Raw genomic sequence first — 14,365 nt, forward strand, 5'->3', positions numbered from 1 at the left:
GAATAGTTTCTGCTCTGACACAGTCACTGTGATCGAGTCTAAGCAGGGACTGAGCAGAGCTGCACCTGTCACATAAATGTGCAAAAAGAGGGCTACTCATGAAGAGGGCAACCTCTAATGAGACACTCATGAGACAGTGGGAAAGTGGAAAATTACATTTGGCTGCCAAAATTGAAGATTTTGGTGTTTGTGCACGACTTACCTGTGTCACAAGCTTGGAATAAACTCTAGACTACCACATGACTAAAACATCAATTCAGTTGGTGCTGCTGTAATAATCAGAAGTACCCTAAAGAAGAGGTATTGTAACATGTAACGTAATTCAGTGTGGACTCATGGTGGCCCTACATAGCACGATATACTTGACATCAACTGAGAAACAAATTCAAGAACTGAAGAAATGGACACTGCTGAGCTGGAGATGGGACACTTAGCTGCCTGTCTGAGGGGGTCATTATTATTTACATTGTGTATAACTGCTTTTCTGACTGCATCATATGATCTAACATTTTTTCATATATGATATGTTACTCATATAATATTCAAAAAGAAATATACTGAAAGCCAAGATTAAAAAGTTCAAATGCAGACACAGGACTGGTTAACAGACTATTGAATTTGTATGGAACTTATGCTTTTGCCCAATGTATGAGTTTAACCTGAACTGAATTTTCTGTATGAGTACAGACATATGCCATGTGACAGTAAAAATCCAGGAGTCTTTTCTTGAGGTGTGTTGCCAGCAAAGGAAGTACAAGAAGTTCTTGGGACAGAAGATCTGCACACAATGAGCCTGTAAGCTGTGGACCCCTACAACTTGCAGCACCCTTCAAAATGAGTGACTGTCCCAGTGAAATAAGCTCAACAGAAGAAAATGTAGGGTAGATGCAGTATCAGCTTCACCACTGGAATCCGAGAATGAATTCTGGGTTTGAGGTTTCGGGACTTACTCAGTTATATCAAATAGGTTGATGAGTTTGTGGCTTGTGAGCTCCTACTCTCTATAATTTGGTGTCTTCGCATCTGAATGTGGAAAATCATAGTGTGAATAACTTGTTCCTAATTCTGATGGGTCTTCCTCAATGAAGAAAACATTGAGACAGGGACAATGAAGCTTTGCTTGGACACTGAGGAATGACAAGTCTTTTCTCCTCCTGGGCTCAGCTGATGCCTGTGCCTGCCACACACTTGTTTCCCTGTCTATGAAGAACCTGTCATCTGTGCAATTTCCAGAAGGTGCAGTGTGACTTGTTTCTGCACAACCTGTCATGTGCTACTGCTGAACACCGAAACTCAACCAATCTGTTCTCAAGGGCTTCTGGTTCCTGCAGTATGAAACAGTAGCACAAGACTACCAAAAGTGCAAATTTACAGAATACAGTTATGATTAACACACAGTCCTGAAAGAGCCACCCCTAACATAAATATCAATTGCATTTGATGAAAGATGGCAGCAGTATGGCAGCCTCTCATTAAAAGCTCTATGAACACACTCTGGATTGTAGTTCTTTGCTTGCTTTACATGTAAGGTTTTAAATTATCTGGCACTTCTGCAGTCTCCATGGGTTTTAAGATTAAGATTACACTTCACACAGTGCTGCTATATGAGGGCAGAAACACCGATGGTGGTGCTCCAGCGCTCTGGCACCTCAGTTTTGCCACATGAAAACTTTGACCTGAGAGGATAATGCCTGGTTGTCTCAATCCTGCCTAACTGCTGGAGACTTGGCTGACTCTAAATCACTCAACTGTGACTTCTTAGTTTGCAAAAAACTCATTTGGTCTGGGTGCTCAAGGTCTGAACACCGGCTGGAAAGATTTCCTTTACCCAGTGGACATTTGTAACTCTAACTGAATTTCTAGAAATCTAATGAATAACACACATTAAACTTTCCTTTTTGTTATATAGGATGTCAGTGCTACTTCTGTGGTTGAGGTGTTTGACTGTTTAATATGACAAGCAACAAGCAAAGCATATACTGGAACCTACTGCTGGAGCTGTACTCCTGGTGCAATGTGTGCTTGTGTCAGAAAGTGTTAATGATAGGACTTACACTGTTACTAGCCAGTTCCTGAAGATGAATGCCATCCTTATAATTAAATAAAAGGAGGCACAATATAGGAAAATACAGTTTTCCTATTCTACCCCAGCTGCACAGCCACAACGTTGGTACACCACTCAAAATGCAACTCTATTGCACGGAAGATTTATTGTACTGTACTGTACGTCTGAAAAGGAGACCTAATGTTTTTTGAGCATAGACAACTCCTAATTTGCAAGTACAGCCTGTTCCCCTGGTTTATTTCTGTTTTAATCTTTGTGAGGGTATCTGGGGTATTGCTGCAGCCTCAGGTTTTTACTTAAGGCTTTCCTGTTGGTATTTGAAAACCAGTCCCTATCAGTAATAATCTATCAGGCTACCTACATCAGAGGCAAAATTTACTAAGGAAATTATCACGCTGTGCACTGTTTCTATCCTCCATAAGTCATTTTCTTTTCAAGACTTAATATTCATATGGCATATTCTGACACTACAGCTATTCTGATACTTTCACATGAATATTCATGTTACATCAGTTTTAAAGCCTTGCTGGACTCAATAAACTTCATATGCAAAGTTTTTTTGCATTTCAGTTAGTTATTATTTCCTGAGCTGGTCACACTTTTGGTGTGCAAAGGGCACTGTAAAATACATCCTGAAACAATACTTTGTTCCGTTTATTTATAGAATTGGTTTTGTTTTCTATTGTGTGATAACATCTTTGGAAAATATCTACAAAGAGGATTTGTAAGAGTTGGGAAAGAAAGGACTAGGTGTGACACGATACTGTCAGAGGAAAGGAACAGGAGGACGTATAAGCAGTTGTACCTTTCAGAGGTGCAGGAGAGGACCTGGGAGTTGTGAAAGTGTAAACAGTAGAAAAGGGCCCTTCGCCTGCTTCGTTAAAGGCCTGAATGCGGAACTTGTAGGAGGTGGACTCATTGAGCCTCTGGACTTTGTGAGTGTGGCATGGTCCTCTATACAAGGATACAAATCTGACAACAAAAGGAAGAGAAAAAAAAGGCACACTTTTTAAAACCAAACATCAAAAAGCCCTCTCCTAATAAGGTTCCAACTTGGACTCTCATGTTTTAAGAGCGTTTCACCATCAAGGATGCAGAAACAATCCTGACAAAAAGAGAAACGCAGGACCTAACACAGTAACTTTCCACAGCAATCCCATCCCAGGACATTTTTTTTTACATTGGAGAGATGCCTTCTGTTTATTTTTTTTTATTATTTAACATTTTCGATTCCACATTAGAAACTAATAATTTGAAAGATGATTCCAGACTTAGAATTTACCTTCAAAACAAAAAAAAAGTTCAAGCTTATTTCACTAGAAAGTACGAGGCAGGTTTTACATCTTTTGTTTGAAACCTCAAAGAAAGACTGTGAAACAGCCTACTGTTCACAGTGCTGTTCACTTTTCAAAAGTTGTCTACTTTACAACAAAAATAAAACACAATGATAATGGTTTGCAACATGGCTCAAGACTTCTCAGTTTCTAATCATTCTAAACCAAAGAAAATGTTTAATGGAGTACATTGACCTAAAAATCTAAAAAATAGTTCAATTTTAGTGTATAGTTCGGAGTTTGGAGTGCTGGGTCTTTTCTGAACATGGTTATAGAGATATGTCCATTCAGGCACAGATGTGAGTGGCCTAATGGCCAGTAAATGCATTTACTGTAGTTATTCCAAAGGGAGCAAAGGGAAAAACAAGAAACCAGAATCACCTCACTGACACTCAGCAACGTAAAGAATGTGAGACTAAAAGCAGTATCTGTCTTCAGCTCAGTAAGTATAAATATAATACATATATACAGAAAACCTGTGGTGGTCTTTACTTGACTGAGAAAGGTTATGGAGAAAATATTGTCTCTGAAAAAATGTATTATGAACCAGCCTGAAAATTCCTCTTGCTCACATTCTGACCATGAGGCTATGCATCAAGCTCACAATTTTTAGCACAGGTGTGTCTTTGAGGCCACCCTCTGCCTGACATTACTAATGAAAGAAAATGGCATCTATAGGCACTTCCATTTTATCAAGGATTGGAGAAAGGCCTTTCTTTAGCAGCTGCAAATGACTCTTGACAGAGAGCAGCCTCAAGGATGGATCCTGCTGTGCTGAATTTACGCCAGCACCTTGAAGGACAGACATCCAAAATACTTAAAACTCAGAGTCTGAACAAAGAAAAGAACAACTGCAGGCATGTCAGTTAAAAAACTGACAGTTCAGATTTTTGGATTTTACCCCATTTGATTACTACCCCTACTAAATGTTTATGAATTTGGATTAAACCCTAAAACAGGCAAAAGCCTAAATCATTAATAAAAGTATGCACAGCTGTCTATGATTCCGATACATAAGACAGACATCGGAACTTAGAAAAGCCAATTTCTCTTTCTAATATTTTGGTTCTTAAAGAAACTAAATCAAATACTCAAATTTTAAAGAACATCGACGTTATAGAAAGTAAATGATTCAGCAGTGTTATGAATGCCAATTTATGGCAACTTTAAGAAGCAGTTTATCCAAGTACGATTTCTCCAAATGGATGTGACGGGAGAGTGTCTCTTCAATACGCTGCCCAAATTCAAAGATCAAAGTGCACTAAAAAGTTCTCATTATATCAAAAGAAAATGACAGTATGTCAATGGTCATTATATAAGCTACAGTACAATTGTTTTTTTTTTATTCTTGAGACAAAAAGACTGGAAACTGGCTGCCAAGCCAGCACACTCTTTGTACACCACATTATTAAATGTAAGAATTCTAAGTTTTTAAAACTTTTTTTTTTCCAAATTCAGGCATATAAAATCTCCTGAAAATCAGAATCCTAAAGAATCAGACTACATAATATTTATGAGCCAATCCCAGAAAAGGTCTTTGATCCAATTGACTAACCAACCTAAAAACTGTTCTCTCTGCATGACAAACTAGCGAACAGATGTGGACTCTGTGAACGTGCAGCACAGCGCCCCCCCCCCCCCACAGTCCCGAGACTCATGAGACGCAGGAGGGGAGCGCCAGGTGTTTGCCTCACCTTCCATTCCTGTCCTCCATCTGGAGGTGGTACTGAATGGAGTCTGTGGACAGAGCTTTGGCAGTGCCTTCCCCCCACTTGAGCTTCAGGTTCTGGTGGCTGAAGGCTGTGCACTCCAGCCGGGGGGGCTGGGGCGGCAGAGGCTTGGTCTTCAGCTTGATGGTGTGGCTGAAGGGCCCTGCGCCGATGCTGTTCAGAGCCTGAATTCGTATCCTGAAAGATAGCCGACAGCTCGGTTCACCACCACATAAACAGAGCTCTGCATGACCCGAAACAAAAAAGTTGCTGAATCACAAAAGGTTGCTCTGAGCAAGCACAAGACAAGTTACAATTGGGAAGAGGCTCTTCGGTTCATCAGCCCATTTGGTAGTTAGAAGTAAGTTGAAACAAATAGGGGAATCGGCTTCAGCCACACAGCTTGTTCCATACTCCCACAGCACTTGGTGTAAAGAAATGTGCCTCGGTTTCATTTTTAAATATGGTTTCCACTTGAGGAAAACCGCTCGGTTGGCTTTTTCAGCACTGTTTGAGATGTTTGAATACTTCAGATCCCCTCATCTTTGATCCATTTATTGAAAGAAACCAGGGTAACAGTTTCAACAACATGGTGGAACTTCTGCATTTGCTGATTTCATGACAGCAGGAAAAACGACCTGGAAGGGTACTTTCCTCATACTGTATCACATCCTGGGGAGAATGAGGTACAGCTCTTTTATCGAGAGACTGTCATGGAAGGACATTTAAAAATCAGTACAGGAGGCACTTCTTTGTGTTGTGGGAGTTGTAGAACAAACCAACCAGTCATGTGGTTGAAAATAAGATCCGGACTGCTTTTAAGAAACAGCTGGATAAGATCCTTAGATCATTTAACTATTAACAACCAAAGAGGATAGACAGACAAAATGGCTTCCTCTTGTTTGAAACCTCTCTTATGTTTATCAGGCCAAATATTTCTAAACTTATGTGACAGTAACACTATCAAGCAGGTCTTTGGCAACTAAACTGCACCTATACAATTTACAAAAGGTTTTTGTTTCCATACAAGTATTAGGTAACAAAATTTGAAGCTGCATCTGAATGGGTGGACAGACTTAAACTAGGACTACAAGTGTCATGTTTCTAATGTTAATAGAGGAGAAGTAACCATGGAATGGAGCAAACTGGGATTTATAATAGTTAGCAGGTTGGTTGTCAGTGTTACTGCAAGTATAAAAGCAGGACTCTAGCAGAAACAGGGAAACCTAACTACCTCTGTACTTCTGTCAGGTGCTGGCAACATGGGAGAGATCTCACCTGTAACTCGTGTCAGGCTGAAGGTTCTCGATCATGTAGCTGTTGGTCCTGCCCACTGTGATGGGCTGCCTGTCCCCCAGGTCGATGCAGTAAGACGTGATCTCGGAGCCATGGTCGCAGGGGGGTTCCCACTGCAGGGCCAGGCAGGTGGAAGGGCAGTAGTGCGGACTGTCGATCTCGCTCTCGTCGGCGGCCTGCAAGGAGCTCACCGCTGCCGGGACAGAGGATGGAGTGATGCACAGCACCACTTCACTGAATGGGCCAGCCCCAGCAACGTTTACTGCCTGCAAAGGGCAACCAAAAGCAACAAATGGGCATTCTTGTTTCCTTCCGCATATATCTCACTGCACATCTTATCTGCTTTTGCTGCAAACACGTGCCCCAATTTTAACAGAGGTCTCAAACAGCAGGACACAGTAAAAACCAAAGTATTCAGTCTGGAGACGTACTAAAGTTACTTACTGCCAACATTTTTTATTTAGTCTAGCAAATTTATTAGTCTAATGTTTTTGTCTTCACAACCTTTGAGTGTCTTAACAGCAGCGCCCAGCGATTTAACTGCCTCCGCACTCAGTGATTTAACAGAAGCTGCTTCAACGCTCCACAGATCGATCCATCCTCATATGGCTTCTTCCAATTCAGGGTCGTGGTAGAGCCACAACCTATCCTGGCAACCAACGGGCACAAGGTGGAGTACATCCTGGATGGGACACCAGTGACACACACACACACTAGGGCCAATTTTTGCCAGAAGCCAATTAACCCACCAGTATGTCTTTGGACTGCAGAAGGAAACCAGAGCACCATGAGGAAACTCATGATAACACAGGGAGAACATGCAAACTCCACAAAGATAGGACCCAAGGTCCAGAAGTGAATCTAGGGCACCTATGCTAACCACTGTGCCACTGTGTTGCCCTCTAGGTTAATCAGTGAGTCCAATTTATCCATATATGCTATTGAGCATGTGCACCCTGTGATGACGCCCAGGGAAGCCTTATTGCTCTGGGACAAGCTTTGAGGTACCACGACCCTTACCAGAAATAAGTGTATTTTTGCTAATAGATGGATCGATGGATCGATATACAGGGTTATCAAAGGTTATTGTAGCTGGTACATACTACATCATGTCATCCATCCATATACTGAGCACTGAATCACTCTACTGTAACCTATATATTACAGAAATAAAAATATTCAGATGTGTATTTTTAAATGGCTTTTTCATAGCCACACATTGCATTGGTTATGAAGAACACTGCAACGCCTCTGGAGTTTTTACAATAACATATAACAAAGAGCAATCTCTGCAGATTTCACACTATGATATAACAGATAAATTAAATGACAATCTAAACTGTGAGGAATAATCGGAAAGCCTACCACCAGTATGCACTCAGAGTCCTCAAACAGTCATTGGCTTGAAAACACCAGAGCTGCATGGTCCAATGGCCAAGGTAAAGTTATTTCCGGACTAGCAAAGTCCTAGTTCAAGTCCCCAGTCTGCCAATGACTTACTCATAATCACCAATACTCCTTACCTGTATTCTACAGAAGTAGGTAGTTGCTGGCAAAAGCCCTTTCATTTCATGGGACATAGCAGGTCCGGAGTAGCAGATCTGCATGCAGCCTTCTGCTGCTCCCCACTCCAGGCGGTACTCTGTGACATTAGCACCATTGCCAGCTGGGGGCTGCAGAGAACAGAAGAGAGAACATCAGCAGCTGGAAACAGTGGGCAAGCATGGATCTGACCGCATGACACGGTCAGTCAGCTTGGGAACAAGTTTCATGCTTCAGTCATGCTAACAGGGCCTACTGTGGCCACTGAGCACACAGTAAACATGAGCAGGCAAATTAGTGTATCTTAAACAGGTGATTCACAAGTTATCCATAGAGACATGTTTCTAGACAAGGCTGGATTTTACATCGGATTTAACTCAAACAAAATACCTAGATTACCAATATCTCTTGAGCCTTCCTTCTTGTTATTATTAGTGTTAGCATAACTGCACATTCTTTGAGACTACCAGCTCTCCTGCAGCAGAGCTCAAAAGTACTGGATTCAAGTCAACATTAATATTTCAACTGACTCCTGTCTTGCCCTGAAAAACCATTCCCTCTCCTAAAAGGACTGACTGGTTTAGGAAAACGCTGATTTAGGTATCCCTGGATTGCTGTTTTGCAATGAGCACCTGAAGGGAATACAAAAGATTAACAGTACAGAGAGGATAACCTCTCGTCATGGATGTACCAGGACCAGCTTCAGCCTCAGAACAAGAGAGGCCACTGGATGACATCAGGAACTCCGATGTGACTTGACTTGGAATGTAAAATCACATCAGCATTAACGAGCTGCAGTAATTATTTTCCTATTCAATATTGGTAATGTCTTGGGTATATGTTTTTGCCTTGCCATTTGTAAAACTTGGTCCCTTTAAAAACTGTTTTGTTCATGAACACAAGTTCTCTCAACACAATGATACCACTGTGCTGCCATGCACTGACACTGTCACTCACCTCCCAGCTCACTATTGCACATGTGGGGGACTTGCAAGCAACGTGGGGAGACTTGCACTGATCCGGGGCTCCTGGAGCCGTCGTCAGTTCACAGCGCTCGGAGAAGGGCCCGTACTGCCAAAGGGAAAAACAAGCAGCACAGTCAGTAGAACAAATACTGTTTGGGCATAGAGTACAGCCTCATGTGGAATCTGTCGTTTTGTATAGTGCAAAAATTCCTGATCCTGATTTTTCAAATTCAGTCAGAATCTAGCAGGCTTTTGAAGCATCTTGAAGTTCTAATCAGTTTAACAACTGATACATGGGTCACAATTGATCCATGTAAGGTTTAACTGGACCAGTTCAGTCATTTATCTTGGTCAACAGCCAAGCTGTAAATATGACACAGAAAAACTGCAGTATTTCTGTGAGACCCAATTGAGAAAAAAAAAATTCTGTGTTTATTACTTCTCCAGGCTTGGTCAGTCCTTGCTTAAAAAAGGAAGTCTGTCAGGTAAACGTACAGTAAAACTTGTGTTCTTAAACATACTTACTGCAAACTATTATGCCTGTTAAAGAAATGTGCCAATATGCTTTTTACCAGCTGTTTCCTTTCCACAGTGAAAACTCCCATAAGAATTCAAGCAGTATATCGTGTAATTCAAAAAGATGAGCTGAGTGAAATGACATGAATTACGTCTTAAGCTTAGTTTAAATCTGCCCTATTGTTCCTAATTTTGTGCTGGCTTTATATCCTCCATTAAGGAATGCAATTTTATTCTCCAAACATAAAAAGACACCACTCTTTGCTTACTAATACACTTCAGTAAGGTCAAGAAAAGCTGAACATCTTGCTGAGATCAAAAGTTAATGAATGCATTTCCAAAACCTTTAACCAGGCAACCTTGCTCATACACAGAGTTGTAGGAAGGAAAGCCTGCAAGGGATACCCCACGCTAGGAGCACAGCTGTGTGGTAGTGTGCTTCGTCAGGAAAGGAGCACTAGTGGCGCTTTGTACAGACTCATGGGAGTGGTACAGCCTTCTCACCCCAGCCTTGTTGGCGGCTCTCAGCCTGAAGCAGTAGGTCCTCCCTGGCAGAAGGCTGACGATGGTGCACTCCGGCTCCGGGCCCTGGTACACCTCCCTGTTCTCCTCCGTCTGTGCTGGACACACCTCCAGGCTGTAGCAAGACACAGGAGACCCTCCATCCACCGGCGGAGCCCCTGAACACAGACGCACCACACATAAATCCTCTTCTAAAGACTGCTGTGTGTAGCTTGTATTTGTGTATACAGGGGGTAGAGGCAATAATGGAAACACCCAGCAATATAAGAATACTTGTTAACTAATAAGGAGTTAGGCTGCCTTTGCCTTCAGAACAGTTTCAACAGCTTCTTGGAAGACAGTTATAACACAGATACACCGTATGCAAGCAAAATACTGCGGCCTATAGATTTCATACGCATTTATTTCCTGTGTTTAAATATTCGTATAATTATCGTCGTGGGATTATCGTGTGGTTTCTCCCACTCCTAAAAGGTGGAAGGTTGTTCTTGTAGGGAGGGATGGGAGGCACAAACAGTTGTTTTGCTCTCATTTTCAAGTGCTATCTTTTAATTGTTTACAAAAATAAAAACACTGCTGCTAGTGCCTGAAGAATATTGGCTGCTCTTCCCACACAACTGAAGGAGTGTATTGGGACCTGAATTTACCTGATCATTAGGCTAAAAGGGCCTTATGAGATCATTAGGCTTATCTGATCATAAGGCGTATTGATTTAAAATCAATAGGTTTTAATTCATCCAAGTAACTGATTACTGATTAACTAGCCAAACAAGCTACCTGAGCCTGGAGAGCCACACTCTGCCACTAAGCAGCTTTTGAGGCAAGCTCAGATCTGAAGGATATACGAGTTCAACCTAAGTGATTCATTGGAAATCAAAACCGAGGGTTAACAAGTGAATGTAGTTGACCTAGTAGTTTGAATGGCTACAGCCAGCCAAAACGAGGGCAATTTTCTTTACGGACTTTATGTACTCTGCAGAATCAGGATTGTAATTGCAGAGAGAAATCTAACTATTCTGGAAGGCTTCTATGTAAGAATGGACATGGGGACAACCGCGAAAACATGGCCACATTGATCAAGAGAACTTTCTCCTCATTAGACGGCGTGAACAGCCCTCAGGAAAGCTGAGCACAGGACTCACCCCAGCGCAGCTGTACTTCGCGGGCTCTCGGCTTTCCCACAACCCTGGGGGGTAAACAGGGGCCCGGAGGGACTGCGGGAGTCTGAACAAGCAGGGTCTCGGACAGCTGTCAAAGACAAGGAAGGCATTCTGGCCTAAATCCACCAGGAACTGACTGGCCTAAGCACTGAGCTGGACCAGGTGAACAAGGTGGACCCTTAAGGATGTGGTCCAATCCCCTAACTAACCAGTCGTCAAGACAGCAGAAATAAACGCCCAACTTGTAGCAGGCATAGCACATCTCATTTTTTTAACATAACTCCAGCAAATTATTCTAAACTTAGCTCACAGAATAAGAAAATATGCAGGTGGAACCTTGCAAAAAGCAGAGGCAGAAGGACACAAGGAAACAGATTTTCGAAAAAGGGGATTAAAACTTTGCATTGCTAGCCATGCCACACCATTGCATTTTCAGAAGTTGTGATCTATCACAATTCAGGTACCCAAATATTCTCAAGAAGTCTCTTTGATGGACCTCAGAGTCTATTTAATCTTTTTACATTTGCGGCCTAGTCTAAAATACTTAAGATGGAGATAAACTAAACCTTTAGGTGCTGCCACCTCAGCTCTGCATCATCAGCAAGTTTTTATTCTGTCACCATATAGAATAAAAGATGATGCAAAGCTTTGTAAACTCAGTTCACCACATTTTGAAAAAGGGTGGAAAACTAATATAAAAGCATGTGCATCTTACATCTAGCAAAGACTGAGCTACTCGATAATCCATGCTTCCAAAGCAAAACAGAGTGCTTGGTTAACTTATGGCTGAAAAATTAAAATTAAAAGATTAACAAGCATATTTTCATTAAAATGACACAAACAACTTTACCATCATTATCATCAATCCCTCCCACCCCAATTTCTTGCAATGTAGAGATTCATATTTCTGGCTTATTGTCGTGACCGGGGTTTTAGGAAGTGAAAAAACATACTAAAAACAAATAACTCTAGACATATTGCTGTAAAGCTACCTAAAATTTGCCCCAAACGTACAGAGCTTTCTACATAGGGGAAGGAAGCAAATGTATTGACAAGATGAATCAAGGGGGATATGTCTTAGATGTGGGAAGATCATACAAGACACTCAAAAAGACATTCAAATCCTATAGGGAAAAAAATGTTTGCAGTAATAAAGGGCCTTAGGTAAAAACAGATGAGTCTCATTCATAAAACACTGTATGCAATGCAAGACTTGCCTGTGCTTAAGGTCTAGGTCGTCATTTTATTTAGTAATGAAATAAAAAAAATGATCATAAATTATGTAGGTTACTAGACATCTGTGTGTTGTTTGTTTACTTTTCTGTGAGATTCTTACCGGGCTTTGGCCTCCTTTGCTGATACAGTATACTCGCAATTGATAGGCACTGCCTGGCTTCAGGTGATCGCACGTATGCTCCATCATGGACCCACTGTACACCATCTCCCACGTGTTCCCTGAAACATTCCAGTTACAAACAGTTGGAACTACTGCCTTTCAGGTGCTGAGAAAAGCAAACAGTCTTTAAAAATTAAACCTAATCAGGGGCTCCCCTAGAGTCCAACCTGGTACAGATACTCTCCTGAGCATGGGCTGAGCTTTATTAGCACGGGTTCGAACCTGGGTCATGTTGCTGTCACACTACTGAGTGAGCCAAAGTTAGGGGTGCTATTAGTAGGCCAGGGCTCTCTTGGCTTTGGGAAAACTGTGACCTCTGTGACTTTCTGGATACCTGCTATGCCTTCGATGAAGGACACACCTCTTCTCCATCTGGCACTAAACCTCTAGCATGAGACTGAGCTGTCTATGATGTATTACATTAACTGAGCGGTTTGAAGGAGTATCCCTACATGTCCCCATTCTCCTTTGCGTGGTTGTGGGGTTTGTAATGTTGAGCTGAGACATGAAAAAGCATAACTGGCAAAACTTGTACAATTAGACATGAAAAAAGACCTAATCAATCCTGATATAAAGAAAATAAAGTCAAGACAGATAAATACTGTACAAATGATGCAAATAAAACACAACTCTAAACTCAATAAAAACAAACAACTCTAAACTCAAGTGTGCCCTTTCTAATGGCTTTGGCAGCTAAACAGAGCAGAGACTTCAGAGGGTAGTTCCAGTTGCAAATGCTGTCAGTTTGGCAGGTAAGCAACGACATACAGCTAGTGGACAACGAAGTGGAAATTCAATGTAAAGTCCCTTAAACGGGCATTGGACAACCATGGTCCATCAGTATGGCCAGTATGCACCATGGTATCGAGTCTGCAAACCTCTGGAATTCTGCAGGAATGATGCAGCCTCATTTTTCCCAAAAGAAAGTTAATTCTCCTCATGGGGAGTCTGGGATGGACACTGCAGGGATGTCCTCCACCAAGACCTCATCAATCTGACAATGTCTTCCCTGGACACAAACCAGCTTTTTACAATTTGTCATTTTGAACTGAACAACCTCAAAGAAAAGCACAAAATGGAACACATGCAAACACATGTACAACCCTGGACTTGGGAATCACAAAGGACCATGGGGAGCTTAATGAAGCGAATATTCTACTACTTCTTGAGATCTAAACTGGTTGCGAGACAAGTGTCTTTTTGTCATTTACATTGAAAATCTTACACCTTTTAAAAAAACTTTAATCTTAAAGCTTAATGTTTAAAAGCTATATTAACACTCATTAATATTTACAAAGACTGTAGATAGACCATGAAACCGTATCATTTAATGAATACAAGAATTGAGACAAAAATGATATGTAAAAAAATGTAAGAAAATATGTAAATGAAATGTAACAAATATGATAGACCAGTAGGTGGTGCTCTTCCCTCTTGAAACAATTTTCAAACCAGTGCCCCAGTATGGGGACCTGGGACACTGTGCAAGGAGGGGCCATCTATCAGATGAGATGTCAAACTGAGATCCTGACTATTTTGTTCCATGGCACTGTTTGAAATGGTAGGCTTGTTAAGGCTGCATTCCACTTGTGGCTCTCTATGGTGAGTTTAAAGTTAGAAGCAGTTTCTCTTTTTTCCCCTGAATCGCTGTGAAGTGAGTCTGCACTTCAGTGGTGCATGAATTGGTTCCCTTTCTATATATAATGTACGTTGGGATGAAAAGCACTGCATAAATGCATGCACTTCTCATTAAACAGGTTAAAAAATTCATAAGGTAAACAGAGAGTAACAACCGTGGCTGAGAAGTGTAAAAATGAATTGGATAAATACTTAACAGGGTATAGTATAAATCTTAAAGAG

At 41.4% G+C, this 14,365-nt stretch overlaps 1 protein-coding gene across 2 annotated transcripts in view; it reads right to left on the reverse strand.

Annotated features, from left to right (window-relative positions):
• The window catches only part of fndc3a (fibronectin type III domain containing 3A), a 115,164-nt gene that overhangs the window by 12,894 nt on the left and 87,905 nt on the right, over positions 1-14,365 (reverse strand). For both annotated transcript variants that reach the window (XM_088920894.1, XM_088920895.1), the window contains exons 17-24: positions 12,446-12,564; positions 11,092-11,197; positions 9,932-10,107; positions 8,904-9,017; positions 7,928-8,077; positions 6,387-6,670; positions 5,094-5,306; positions 2,871-3,037 (exon numbers count right to left, since the gene is read on the reverse strand). In XM_088920894.1, coding sequence (XP_088777020.1) covers positions 2,871-3,037; positions 5,094-5,306; positions 6,387-6,670; positions 7,928-8,077; positions 8,904-9,017; positions 9,932-10,107; positions 11,092-11,197; positions 12,446-12,564 — 1,329 coding nt within the window. The remainder of the gene's footprint in view (positions 1-2,870; positions 3,038-5,093; positions 5,307-6,386; positions 6,671-7,927; positions 8,078-8,903; positions 9,018-9,931; positions 10,108-11,091; positions 11,198-12,445; positions 12,565-14,365) is intronic.

Source organism: Atractosteus spatula, chromosome 7 (genome assembly GCF_055471065.1).
Source record: "Atractosteus spatula isolate fAtrSpa1 chromosome 7, fAtrSpa1.hap1, whole genome shotgun sequence".
Taxonomy (NCBI): Eukaryota; Metazoa; Chordata; class Actinopteri; order Semionotiformes; family Lepisosteidae; genus Atractosteus; species Atractosteus spatula.